Below are 13,987 nucleotides of genomic sequence, written 5' to 3'. Positions count from 1 at the left end.
TGATTAGAAGATAAAATAATTTCATTTCATATTCATTTCATTTTTGGAGTGAAAGTTTTGGAAGAAAAATATACCAAATTACATTCATCGACACTTATTTTCGTTCCATTCTAAAATTCGGAAGCACAACTAGAAGTAAAAGTGAAACTAATTTACGTTACTTAGACTTACTTCCCTTCTTTTTAAAAATTGATAGCAAAGAGTTAGGTCTTCTCTGCTGAACGCTTTTTGCAACTAGGCGTGCCAGGGCGGTGAGGGTACCTTCGAGAGATTAATCGGCAAGTCGGAGATTAATCGGACCGATTAATCGGAACATTAATCGAAAGAATATAAATATTATTTTTAATTTTTATAATTATATAATGATCAATATGTCAAATATTTGTTTGAAAAAAGAAATTAGAATGATATTAAACAATATCTACACATTTGACATGCGTTATATACTAATTATTGAGTTTACAATATTAACTATATTTTAATTCACACTTTTAAATTAATTATAATATGTTAATTTTATATTTTAAGTGAGAAAGTAAATATATTTAATTACTTATTACTTATTACCAATACTTTATATTAGAAATTGACATGCTATTGTGTGAAATTATGAAATTAATGAATTAAATTATTAAAAGGTAAAAAAAATATTTTTTTTTAATTATTTTCCGCCTAAACCGCCTAGGACCGATTTTTGACCGCCTAGCCCGCCTAATCCCGATTTTGACCCGATTTTTTGAAAAAACACCTAAATCACCGCCTAGGTCCGAGTCGGGGCGTTTTACCACCGCCTAGCGCCTAGGCGGCCGCCTAGACCGATTTTTAGAACACTGGTTATTTTCCTTGGAAACTTAAAAATCAGCGGTACTTGAATATCTAGAATCCTAAAAATCCTTGCATTGTATCAAACTCCTGAGCCCTAACTTGTACAGGATAGGTATAACTATAAGCTCTCTGTCATAGAATCGACAAATCAGAATATTGTGAAGCAAATAAATTGCTACATTAAAATTCTCGAGCTTGAGACAATTAATGCCTTGCATAGAATAAAAATTACATGGCATGGAACCGAGGAAAATGTTCCTCACATAAAATTTTTGCCGCATACGCGCATACATATAACAGCTACAACAGCTACCTTATCTATAAGACAAGTATGAAGGCAATCAGAAACCATGTATATAAAAACACAGTAAAACGCTGCACCTTCAATTTTACAAATACAAACATTTAAGCTCACGTACAATTTAGTAAGGATTAAGAAAACATCGCTGATCTAGCTGAATTAAATACATGACAAGGGATTCATTCCCGGCCCATCCAATTGGGAGTTTAGGTACATACAGTAAGAGATACATGATCTGACTACGTATATAAAACTGATACAATGACAAATGGATCGTGGATAACCCACTGACTACTGGGTATATCTCTAACGAACAGTCCACATGATGCGTGACCTTGACACTACAACTCAGAACAAGAAATTGTGTAGACAATGTTACAGGGGTGGCCTAGTTTATTTTTAGAAATAAAAAAAAATAAAAATTACAAGGGAGTTACATTGACTTGAAGGCAAACATGACAATGAGGTCTTCTACATGAACTAAGTTGACTTGAAAAACATTCTTCCTAGGACTACAAAACTAGACACCGCGAAAGAAAGTGCTATCTGAGGATAAACTACTCCTCTGAACTTCTCGAACTAGTTACTGAGCTTGTCCTCGAGCATAACATGTGATAGAGGTTCTCCGCAGTGGGACGGTCAGTTGGATCCTCTTCCGTACATTGTTTATACAAGCCAACGAGAAATTTCAGACTTTCAAAGTCAGGGTCTGAGTCGGCGCCAGAGTGAACCATCGTAGGATCTTCACGTGAATCCAAAGCCTCCAGCTCATCTGTTAATGGCGGTCTTTTTCCCATCTGTTTGGTTCAAATGTAATGTTATTGATTGTAAATAAGATACATTTGCAGCGCTTTTATTAGTGTTTCTCTGATGGTCACTCCCAAGGCTATCAATTATGTTCTATGCTGGCATTTTCGAACTTTTAAACGTCTTAGCATAGTAAATTTGAAAAACTATTGTAATATGTTAAGGGTAGACTCTAGACATCACTTATCACTGTTTAAGCTCGGCTCATACATGTCTAAGAGAGAAGAAAACAGAGACAGACCTTAAGGAGTTCGGGAATATCCGACTCTGAAAGGCCTGAATACGGGACTTGCAACGTCAGCAACTCAAAGAGTAAGCACCCAAATGACCAGATGTCCACTTCCTACAGCCGAAAAAGAAATTAACTGAACGAGTTATTTATTTGGACAAGCAAGTCACTGGCAAGAACTGTATCTATTACACCAGGTCAGCTCACTCGGCATAAACAAAACAAGTATGATAAGTTAGAATTTAGAAAAATATGGTTCTGTAACTGAGAAAATAGTTCTATCATTTCACCAACTTCATGAATACGTAATCTTGTTCCAATGTCAGTTCTCTTTACAGGGAAAGTAATGAGAACGTGAAGCGCAGGCTACTACACAGGCTACTACACATATTTTAAAAAAAAAATAGAAACTGTTAATACACAATATTAGTTACATTGAGTGCTCTACATCTTTGGTGAAGTTGTTTCATTTTCCTCCCCTACTCTTGTACATTGTGATAAAACAATATATACACAGATACTATACACGCACACAGTTATTAATATTATCTATACTTCCATTCAAATCTCACAGTCCAAGAAAAATAAGGCTCCAATGAGACAGATTATTATTTTTTACTTACTGGGCTAACAACAAATCATCTATCAAATGATTAATTTTTCATATCAAGAGACCAACTGAACTATGACAAATCACTGCCTGTACAGTGTACAGTACTTTATAAAGAAGCCACTATTACATATCATATCAGTAGTATAACTCTTTTATATTGGTACTTATTGTAGCTCAGATAGAAATCATAGAAGAGCTAGTAGCACAGCGTTATCTATCATACAAAAAACTTTAAGGCTATCAAACATTAGCTTGACAACAAATTAAAAACTACAAATCTCACTGGAGGATCAACTTACCAGCCCATACAGTCTACATTCATGCATCGTACGAAAAACCTCAGGGGCCATCCAACGAGGTGTCCCAACACAGATATCAGCAGGAGGTATTCCATTGTGAGAAATGCAGCAGGAATGCAAGAACGAGCGAAGAGGTATTGCTCTATCAAAATCACATAGCTTGACAATAGGAGATCCATCAGATTTTCTCCTATTCAAATCAAGTAATATATTTTCACTTTTTATATCACGATGAATGATATCTTTAGAGTGTAGCTCCAAAAGGGCATGTGCAACATCTCTAGCAATATCCAATGCCAGCTCCACCTGAACATTTGTCTTACCATCTCTAAACAGCTTCTGCAAATAATTCTGTTACAAAATTGACAAAAAAAAACTAAGTTCCATATATTGTAATTAATGAGATGACTCAAATCAGATCACAAAAATTGGAGAAAATTTTACTTTTAAGGACCCCCCTTCCATATATTCCATTAAGATATTCGACTGTAATATACGACGTTCCGGACTTTCATCTGATGATTGGATCCACTTGGAAGATATCTGATGACCATAAAGTTTTACAATGCAAGAACTCTCCAGAGCACTTAAAATTCTTACTTCCCCTAAACAATTAAGCTCAAAATTCTTAATTTCATCAGCAGAAGCCCCACAAGTTTCTAGTGTACGAACCTGCAAAACAATTACATTTTGACACCATTAGCCATGTTCCAACTATTTAGTACAAAAACGATAAGCTATTACACAATGTACAAGTACAGGGGTCATATTTACTCCAATTAAACAAGTTCTTCAATCAGACAATATGAAAGAATCAATTCTTCCTGGCCACATACATAAGTAGTCAGGAACAAATTATATACATAATCTTAAGGAGGAATTGTTACAGCATTATCCTACTCAGTTGTCAGATTTGGTTGTACAGAGTCAAATGTTGTCATTGGTTAAAAGAAATTGGAAAACTTCAGGATAAGAATCTTTACTGGATTGTTTATGGTGAGAATGCTTAGTGGCTTCACCTTGTAATGGTTTAGTCGCATGTAGAACTAACTGAAATCTTTTTTATATACAGAGGATATTCTTAAGGATCTGTAACTATTTTTAAGTACATTTTGAGTCACAGAGATACAGATTATATGATAGAACATGCTTTGTACGAACAACATCCTTCACCCAGTGAACGGTCAGTAAGAAATTTCAAGACAATCATATTTTATAATAAAATTATAGAGTTGCCTAAGGCGAAAAGTGATCCACACAACTATCGGCTTCTGCAGCTAACATTATACAGAAGATAGAACTACAAAAAAGAAAACCTTTATCACAGTAGATTGCACTACAAAGTCGAAATAATTTGACATGCAATACCAAAACATGAAAACATGATTGTGGGAAAATACCAATAACAATCCACAAACAGTATAAAAAGAAATATTGAAGTGTGATAAGACTTATTCATCACCACACCTTGGCAGCAGTCTCAACTGATCCTAATTTGGAGCGGACAATTTTAGTAGAACCTACTTTGCCAATTTCTTCAGATGACGACAGAGAGGGAAAGGAAATTCTGTGACCAAGACTGTCCCCTTCCATGAGAGAACCATTAACTCGACTTAAGGGTATATATCTGAAGAGATAGGAAACACTGATCAAGTGATTCTTCTAGGTAAAGAACATATAAATATATAAAAACCAAGCATTCAACGAGCAAAACTTAAAATTCAGATTAAATAATGAGAAATCACAATTTGAACAAACAAGTCAGTAATTTGAAATGAACCCCCACCCCAAACAGAGTAGTCTTTCATAAAGAATACATATCATTAGCACCCTACTATATGAACACCACACATTTGGCATATCATATGTATTATAGACCTTCGAGAAACATTGACTGATTGACATGCCTTCACTGCCACAAGGATGCGAGTTTATGAGGATGTCCAAATACCAGAAAAAATTATAATGAATCATCACATGATAAAGTAAACTTGCAGAGAAGAAAATAACCTGTAAAAATATTCTGGGTCTGTCTCGGCCCTTATATCATGCGGACGACATGCATCCACAATCATTCGAGCATAAGAATCGCCCCTCTTAGTAACAATCACATTCCAAGCATGGGGAGAGAAATCCAAATAGCCCCTAACTAGTTCACAGGGTACTTGAGGCTCTACCCTGTCACATAGGTACTATAGAAAAGGAATATGGATATTTGTTAGGTTGTAATCGAAGTAATAGAAGAAAGTGAAAGATATCTACCAAAACAAGAGAGTGAAAAGCATTTCCAGTGAAAAACCAACCTTCAGTAGCAATGATCTATGCCTACAGACACCAAATCGCAGTCTCCCAATTGGAACAATGACTGAATTCTGTCTTGTTTTAACAGATTGTAGTGACCTCTCACAAAGATCTTGTATTACAATATCTTCAGGGTAGTCCAAACCCTCTTTCATTGATTTCCTGATACTCTCGCCATTTCCAGTTGGGCAAGTGCAAACGAAAGGCTTTGTATAATTTGAACCGGAAACAGCTTTTCGTGTTCGTTCAATGATTGAATTTTTGTCACTGCCTCCAAAGTGATCAGATACAAAAAGGGCAAGCAATGATGCAATTTGCAAGTTTTCGGCAGGAACCTGCTCCCCTTCCTTTGGAGAGCCATTCATCTGTTTAAACTGACATACCAATGCTTGAGCACAAAGAGTAATTGCATCTAACTCCTCGTCAGTTTCCCTAAACACAATCAGAAAAAATTCAACTTGCCCATTAGGATAGCGACAACATTATCAATATCAATATTTAGATATAAGAGATAGAAATGCCACCTATCCAGAAGAATAACTTCACGTGTGCCTATATGAAAATTTTCATCATAACTTCTTAGAGGCATGAAAGGACGATCTCGTCCTGCATCATAAAACCCATCTGGTAAGTGGTCCTCGGTGCTGCAAAACGATTCAGTGCTATATTTAAGACACACATTCAAGTGTCTATCAAATGGTCTCCGAGATTTTCTAGGTTTGGGACTGTCAAGATCCTTCTCAGGATGCCTTTTTGACTTTAAATTAACACTAGATGTTTCCGGAACAGTTTTTTCATCTTGCACGACTGTCACGTCTGAAAGAGAATTCAAAGATGAGCCATCCTTTATGCATTCGTCTTTACTCTTTACACGTTTCTCCACAGAAGACATGTCAAATGAACAGCTTTCCTCACAACAGTCATTCTGTGAACTGATATCATCATCCTCCAGCCTAATAGGCAATTTTTCACATTCAGGATCTCCGGAAAGTAGTTCTTTATCGCTAATTTCAGGATATACAATGTCCGATGTAGCATCTTTAAGGGAGTCTGAAGCAAGACAAGCAAGTTTGTTATCATCAGTAGCCTTGAGTGTCAAATGTTCAGTAGAATCTTCAACTCTGCACTTTCTGCTGCTGTTTAGACGCTCTTGACGTGCTCTTTGTTGCAAATAATACCTCCGTTTCCACCCCTTGCCTGACTTCCGCGCAGCAGAACTCCGGTTGCTTGATGATGACCCACTAAAATGACTTGAAGACGCACTAGAAGAGCCTGAACCAGCACAAAGTGTATCATAATTATGAACAGGAGAGAACGCAAGCTATATTATTTTACGGAGAAGCCAAAAAATTGGGAAAGGATTCTCTCTCTCTCTCTATATATAAATAATATAGAGAGGAGAGAGATGGAGGGAGGGAGGGAGGGAGGGAGGGAGAGGTCCAGTGAAGCACTGCGAGAGTTAGTTTCAGCCTCACCTTTCCTGGGACTGCCATAAATTTCTGGAACTGTACTTTCTAGTACATCCATTTCTACGGAAGAGCTGATGAATTCATCAGCAATCATGTCTCCATCATTTCCTTCCATGTTGCAGCACATCCACGCGGGAATTTGGCAAGGGTCTCGAATCTTATTGTACTAAAACAAGGTAAAGAAATATTAATTGAATGAGCTCTTAAAGCCGGATTCATATATTGACTATACCAGAGCAAAGACTAGAACCTGTAGACTAACAAAAAATGGAATAATAACAAAACTTAAGCCCATATAATCACTAAATTTAAACCAAAATAAATATATTACTAAAGGCCAATTGCTTTGTTTGTCGAGCGGAACTTTAGAAGCATCTCTATTTGTCAGGATTTGAGAGGTATAAATATTGGAATTGGTACCAAAAAGAGCATACAGAACAAAGTGAAAAACAATACTGGATATATGGCAACAAACCATGAGACTCAAGCAGGTAAAAAGGTCAATTGATTAAAAAAACTGAATTGAACTGGTATCTGTAACCGAATAACTTTCTACAAGTTTGGAACTATAATTGCATTACGATGAACTTGTATGCATATTAGGAGGTGAAACATCCCTAAAAACTCTGAACAAGTTTAGTAATGATGATAAATCCTCAAGGATGATCTCGAAATTTCGAAGGACAACCTATCAGATATATCTTGCTGAAGGAAGAAAGATCAACCAACAAAGTGATACATACCTGAAGATTAAAATTCTGAAGGTTATGCATCAAGCCAAGGTCGAGAGTGCACAAGGACGTCAATCGATTATTTGAGAGGTCCAAGTCATTTAATCTATTTAGGGAGGACAACTCCGAAGGTAATTCAATCAATTTATTATTAGTTATTTTGAGAGATATCAAGTTATTCAAGTAAGTTATCTCAATTGGTAGACTTTTCATTTTATTAAATGAAAGGTCCAAATATTCCAGATTATTGAGACAGCCGATTTCAGGAGGCAGATATCTGCAAAAAAGTGAGGGGGCAGTGAAAGTCAGGGAACAAATACAAAGAAAGTGGCATATAACCTTTCTGAAGGCTCAGTTTAAATATCTCAGATAGCGACATATAAATATGAGGTAGCAGTAGCATCTATACTCTATATATTATATCTAAAATATACAATGCTGAATAGAATGCAACAGTTAGATTTGGTCTTCACACTACACTATCATGACAATAGGAGCATAAACCAACAAGGGGATGGTATCAAAAGAATAAATATACCAACAGTATAGACAAATGTAATGCCAAATTATACATTAGTACTAATTGTGATCTACAGTTGGTTATTAAATGGCCTCTGATTTGTGGATTAATATTCTTTTTCAGGAGATGTAAATAATAAATAGACGTCACACCCATATACATAATAATTATTCTGATTAGGCTCGTACGAGTCCAGCACGTAGGCCACATCTCTGTATTCTAACTCCTTATCCTAAAAAAAGCACACAGCTTCGGAGCTCTATTATATATTTATCAGAAATAAAGTTCAGTTTAATTATTCTAGAAGTTAAAGGTCAATTAGAATCTTGGATTTGGGAAACAAGAATACATGGAAGGCTGTTGTACCAGTTACACACTGCCAAAACCTACTGAAAGAAATCAAAAGTTGCTATGACCTTCTACACATACGATTGTCAAAATCTAAATTATTTTAACAATTGATCATAACTTGTAACAATCTACACACTTTAGCACTTCCCCACATATATTCTACTATTTTAAAACCCAAAACTACAGGAAAAGTAAAGGCTATAATCTCAAAGAAACTCTCACTACAGATTTACATTTTACCTATTTTACAATACACCTAAAACTACAAGCGCAATCCTACTTCAAAAACGAAAGAACTAAAGGTTTAAGTTTTACCTATTATACACTGCACCTAAAACTACATGGGCAATCCTACTATAAAACGAACGAAATACAATTTAAACAATTAGCAGTTTTAAATAAACTAACATGATTAACAAGACTGATACAACAAAATAGCACACACATAAATAAAATCTACCTTATCGAATAGTGACAAACCGAAAGCCTAGTCAACAAATTAAGCCCGGCAATTTCCCTAAGAATCGGAAAGGCAGAAGATCTCGGAGGCACTTGACTCAATTCAAGCTCTTTCAAAGCCTTAAGTTTCTGCAAAGGCAATCCATTCAACCCGGGCGCCGATATCTTAACTTGCACACTTTCCAACTGAGCCAAATAACTAAATTCAGGCGGAAACACATTAATCTCATTCGCGAAAAACTTCAAAGTCTTCAACTTTCCGAGACTCCCTACTCTCTTCGGAATCAAATTAAACACATTCTTATACACATAATAACTCTCAATTACATCGCCACCGCCTTGTCGACTCTCCGGATACTCCAAATCCAACGTTTTACCGGAAACGTCGAGCACCGAGTCGCAATTGGGGCTCGAATCGGGCTCTGGAGGCTCCAAGTCTTCTTTTTTATCGGCTTTTTCGTTGGAATTGGATGGTTCGGGTGCTAATTTATCTGAATTAGTAACCTGCATTGAAGTAATTGAGGGATTGTAGAAGAAAGAGGGGATAAATTAGGGGAAATTGAATCGGGTCGGGTAGGTTTGGAAAGGGGGAGAGATATACATATAAATAGTTCTGTTTATTGGAGCGTGTTGTGAAAATTTGAAAAATCGAGAGAGAGAGAGAGAGAGAGAGAGAGAGAGAGAGAGAGAGAGAGAGAGAAGGCTCGAAGAACCTTCAAAGAAGAAGAAGAGTAGAAAAGGAACCCTAAAATCTAGAGATACGCTTCTTTAAATACACACGTACGAGAAGTAAATATTTCGTGATTTAACGGACAAAAAAGACCGTTAGAACTTAAAATACGAAAAACAAAACAAAACTTCATTAACGTTTAAAATCAGAATCGATATTAAAATTGTGTATTTTTAGTTCAAGGATGTTATAATCGTAATGGTAATTGTATTAAATTTCAAGAATTTCGAGTTGTTTGTTATTTATTTGATTCTAATTGTAAAACTGAAAAAATAAAATTCAATCAAAATTTGAAAATTTTGATATTCGGTAATAAGGAATAATTGGAAATTTTACAAAGGAGTTTATTTGTAGTAAAATGTTATTTTCAGAGCTCTTGTTTTGTTTCCAGAGAAAAAAATTACGAAAATACCAAATTACCTTTATATTCATATTTTCAGGGCTTTTGATCGTAAATGCAAGGAGGGCAGCTTTATCTTTTCACATTAATATTGTTCTGAAAACAAAAAAATATCTCTGAAAATAACATTTTCCTATTTGTATTATTGAAGTTGGACAATGGCTTTGTGTGATTGCACTTAAATATATTTGATGCGCGTAAGAGCAACTCCAACCCTATTCACCTGTTAGGTAAAATTGCCAGGTGGCACCTAATATACCTATTATCTATAATTTTACTCACTCCAACGGGGTCTTTTTATTAGCTAAATTTATAGCTATCGGGAGTTCATCCTCCAAATTTGTTGATCCTCTTCTCATTAGCTATATCAATTCCATGTCATCTCCCGCCATTGTTTCTACCTCCCGCTGCTATTTTTCCCTTTTCCCGCTACTTAGTTATTCTGCTTTATCATCTCCCATCCTCCTCTGTTGTATTCAGTTTTCTCCGGATTTTTTAGTTTTCTCCTACTGAGTCGAGAGAGGTATGTTTTCAACTATTTTCTATATTTGTTGTATTTGATTTATTGTATAGTCCATTCCATTGAATCAGTGTTTCTTCACAATATTGTCACTGTTATAACAAACATGTATGCTGATATATAATTAGAGATTTAGTTCTTAGAAATTAGGGATTTTTAGTAAATATTCAATTCATTAGCATTTTTACAGAAAATGGAAGGATCGTTTACATCTTTCCTCAATGATTCATACGAATTTGAAAACTTGATGTTTTCGCAACAACCCCCTTCTCAATCCCAAGCCCAACCACAAAAAGAACCACCAAAAGAAGCTGTTGTGAAATCGAAAAAGGGAAAGAGGTCCAAAAATTTCTTGATTGAAGAAGATAAGGTACTCATGTCCGCTTAGTTAAACATTAGTATGGACCCGATACAAGGTAAAGATCAAACACATACGTGTTATTGGGATAGGATTTGGAAATATTTTAATGATAATAAAGAAGGCTTTGAAAGTGATCGAATAGCAAATTCGTTGTGTAACCGATGGTGCATAATCAATGAAAAAGTGGCCAAATTTGTTGGATTTTACAACCAAATTTGCACAAAAAATCAAAGCGGGACAAGTGAGCAAGATAAGGTACTAGTTTGTTTTCTTTAATTGTTTATGTCTTTCGCTTTTGTTGACATTTCGTGATTTTATAGACGAATGATTGCTTGAATATTACATTTATAATTTTTTATAATATGTTTAGCATGCCTTTGATGCCTTTAAGTTGATACTTTGTTCTTAATTTATGTAGTGGGTAAATACAGTAGTTGGATGCTGGATTAACCGAAACTATGAGAACATTGGTAGGGACTATTGATCAAGGCTTAAGTTTTTAAAAAATTGCAAGTATTTGTTCAAATCGTAGGAAGGGTAAAATTAGAGTGTAGAGAAAATGTTCTGAATCACGATGAGCCAATATTTGATAATATATGTTGTGCAACTTTCACAAAGAATAAAGATTGTTATGATCAGTCATTGTTGAATTGGAGTGTTTATTAGCTTTCACAAAGAATAAAGAGTGTTCACTTCATAACAGAATTGGATTGTTATTAATATTGGTGGTTCTGGCTTTGGTAGGAGTTTGAGATCTTTAGACATCTGGCTTTTGAGGTCTATGGTTTTAGTATGATGCCAATCATTTGGAATTAGCTTTGTTGATGTGTGATTGACTCTATTTTTGTGTAACATTCAGCATGTACATCAATATTTTGAGTCCATTAGGCTAAGTGTATCCATTAGGCTAAATGTTAAGATTGTATATAACAACTAGTTCATTATCATTTGGTGATGCTGTGATCACGGCTAAAGAGTATACAAGCTATGCTGCTTCTGTGATCTTGGGCAATGTCTTCTCTGTCATTTTCAGTTTCGTTTTTGCATCAGGTTTTTCCTTCAGAACAACCTCTATTTAGTTGTGCTTTTGTTTGCAAGTATTGAGCGTGATAAGATAGCTAAAGTGGTAAGGGTTTATCGTCTACTAGGTATTGTAAGTATTGCAAGTAAAATTTACTTAAAACAATTAAGGTCAGATTACTTCTATTCATGGAATTAGTACATTTCCAGGCCATGTGAGCAGCACTAATGGAATTAGCTAATCGAACAAGTAGTAGATTACTTCTACAAATGTGGTTATCAATTTTGGCCCCTGTGCTTAGCTTGAGGTTACAGATTACTCATTACAGTTACATACATGTAATTAACCTCCAATAATTAATAAACTAAAAAATACCAGCAACTTGTATTCCACCATATTACTATGAAAAAGAACAATTTATAAAAAAAATCATTAATATCATGAAGATTGCAGTTTAGAATGACAGAAAACTGCATAAATTTAGATAGACTGGACAATTATAAAGGTGATATAGGTAAGTAATACTACAGTCTACAGCAGATCATTAGAACACATAAGATGAATAAATCATAAGCGTAAAAATATACTATATCATGAACAAATCAGTTAGAGACAACTCAGATTCTTCAGAGATCATGGTTTCATTGTGCTCACATCCCAAAATCGCGATGGTCCACGAATCATTGCAAATCGAGATTGCAAAACTCCAAATGCTCTCTCAACATCTTTTCTAACAGATTCTTGTGCATTTGCAAAATATTTCTTTTTGTTACCCAAAGGTTTTGAAATTGTTTTGACAAAAGTTGGCCAGGAAGGATATATACCGTCAGCAAGATAATATCCCATGTTATATTCATGTCCATTGACGGTATACCTAACTTCAGGTCCACGACCTTCCGCCAAATCTTCAAATAGATGAGATCGATCTAATACATTAATATCATTTAATGATCCTGGTAATCCAAAAAAAGAGTGCCAAATCCACAGGTCTTTTGAAGCTATTGCTTCTAATATAATAGTTGGTTCATGAACATGACCTGTATACATACCTTGCCAAGCTGTTGGACAATTCTTCCACTTCCAGTGCATACAGTCAATACTACCCAACATTTCGGGAAAGCCTCTTTCTTCATTTTCTGCTAACAATCTAGCCACATCTTCATCATTTGGCCGTCTTAAATATTCAGCTCCAAAAACTTCAACTATTGCTTTAACAAATCTTTTTAAACTCTCTATTGTTGTGCTCTCACCAATTCGAACGTAATCATCTACAGCGTCGGCTGCCGTTCCGTATGCAAGCATCCTAAGTGCAGCTGTCACTTTCTGTAGTGATGATAGTCCACGAACTCCCACAGCATCAGTTCTTTGAGTAAAATAATTATCGTGAGCTGTAATTGCTTCTTCAATGCGTAAAAACAATGATCTACGCATTCGAAATCTTCGACAAAACTGTGCTTCTGTATATGTAGGTGTATCACAGAAATAATCACGATATAGTCTAGCATGACCTTCTTCCCTACTACGATCAATTACACGATGATTCATTGTAGAACCACCGTGACGCGGGCTAGAATCAGCTCCCTGTTGTTGTTGATGATGAAGGTAAGCAGCACTCATTCTGATTCTTGCTTCATGCTCTTCTTCTTCTGCCTGCATGATTTCAAGAATCATTCTTGTGGTGTTGTCCATAATTTTTAATACACGTGAGAATGAAACCCTAGCCTGTGTTTATGTATATATGTACTTGATATTTTCAATAATAATAATATACATATAGATATATTTAATTTATGTAATGTTAAGGTTAATTTATCCGATAAAAAAATTGTAAAAAAATTAATGATTAATCAAATTTATTAATTACTTATATAATTATTGTAATATATACTTTATATAGAAAAATACCAATATAATATTATGATATAAACTTTAGTAAAATGTTTTGAAAAATATTAACTTTTATTGTAATATACATTTTATATAGAAAAATTCCTTCACAATCATTTTCATTAAAAGATAGCCGTTGAAATTTGAAAATAACAATAAAAAC

General features: G+C 34.9%; 1 protein-coding gene across 1 annotated transcript; it reads right to left on the bottom strand.

Annotated features, from left to right (window-relative positions):
- Window positions 1-1,257: 1,257 nt before the first annotated feature.
- LOC141659266 (uncharacterized) lies at window positions 1,258-9,638 on the bottom strand. The gene is made up of 11 exons (XM_074466062.1): window positions 8,907-9,638; window positions 7,588-7,852; window positions 6,851-7,010; window positions 5,900-6,647; window positions 5,378-5,807; window positions 5,085-5,266; window positions 4,542-4,701; window positions 3,519-3,746; window positions 3,075-3,425; window positions 2,175-2,276; window positions 1,258-1,923 (listed from the first exon to the last, which is right to left on the bottom strand). Exons 1-11 carry the CDS (start codon window positions 9,413-9,415, stop codon window positions 1,684-1,686), a joined length of 3,375 nt encoding a protein of 1,124 aa, XP_074322163.1. The 5' UTR covers window positions 9,416-9,638; the 3' UTR covers window positions 1,258-1,683.
- Window positions 9,639-13,987: the final 4,349 nt, after the last annotated feature.

The sequence above is a fragment of the Apium graveolens genome, chromosome 5 (genome assembly GCF_009905375.1).
Source record: "Apium graveolens cultivar Ventura chromosome 5, ASM990537v1, whole genome shotgun sequence".
Taxonomy (NCBI): Eukaryota; Viridiplantae; Streptophyta; class Magnoliopsida; order Apiales; family Apiaceae; genus Apium; species Apium graveolens.
This window is presented reverse-complemented; position numbering and strand designations above follow the sequence as displayed.

Excerpts from the sequence above, each read along its gene's own strand:
- LOC141659266 (XM_074466062.1), bottom strand. The coding sequence starts at position 9,415 with ATGCAGGTTACTAATTCAGATAAATTAGCACCCGAACCATCCAATTCC. Across the intron at positions 5,267-5,377 it reads ATAGATCATTGCTACTGAAG|TACCTATGTGACAGGGTAGA; the intron begins GTTGGTTTTTCA and ends CCTTTTCTATAG. Across the intron at positions 3,747-4,541 it reads CAGTTGAGACTGCTGCCAAG|GTTCGTACACTAGAAACTTG; the intron begins GTGTGGTGATGA and ends ATTGTTTTGCAG.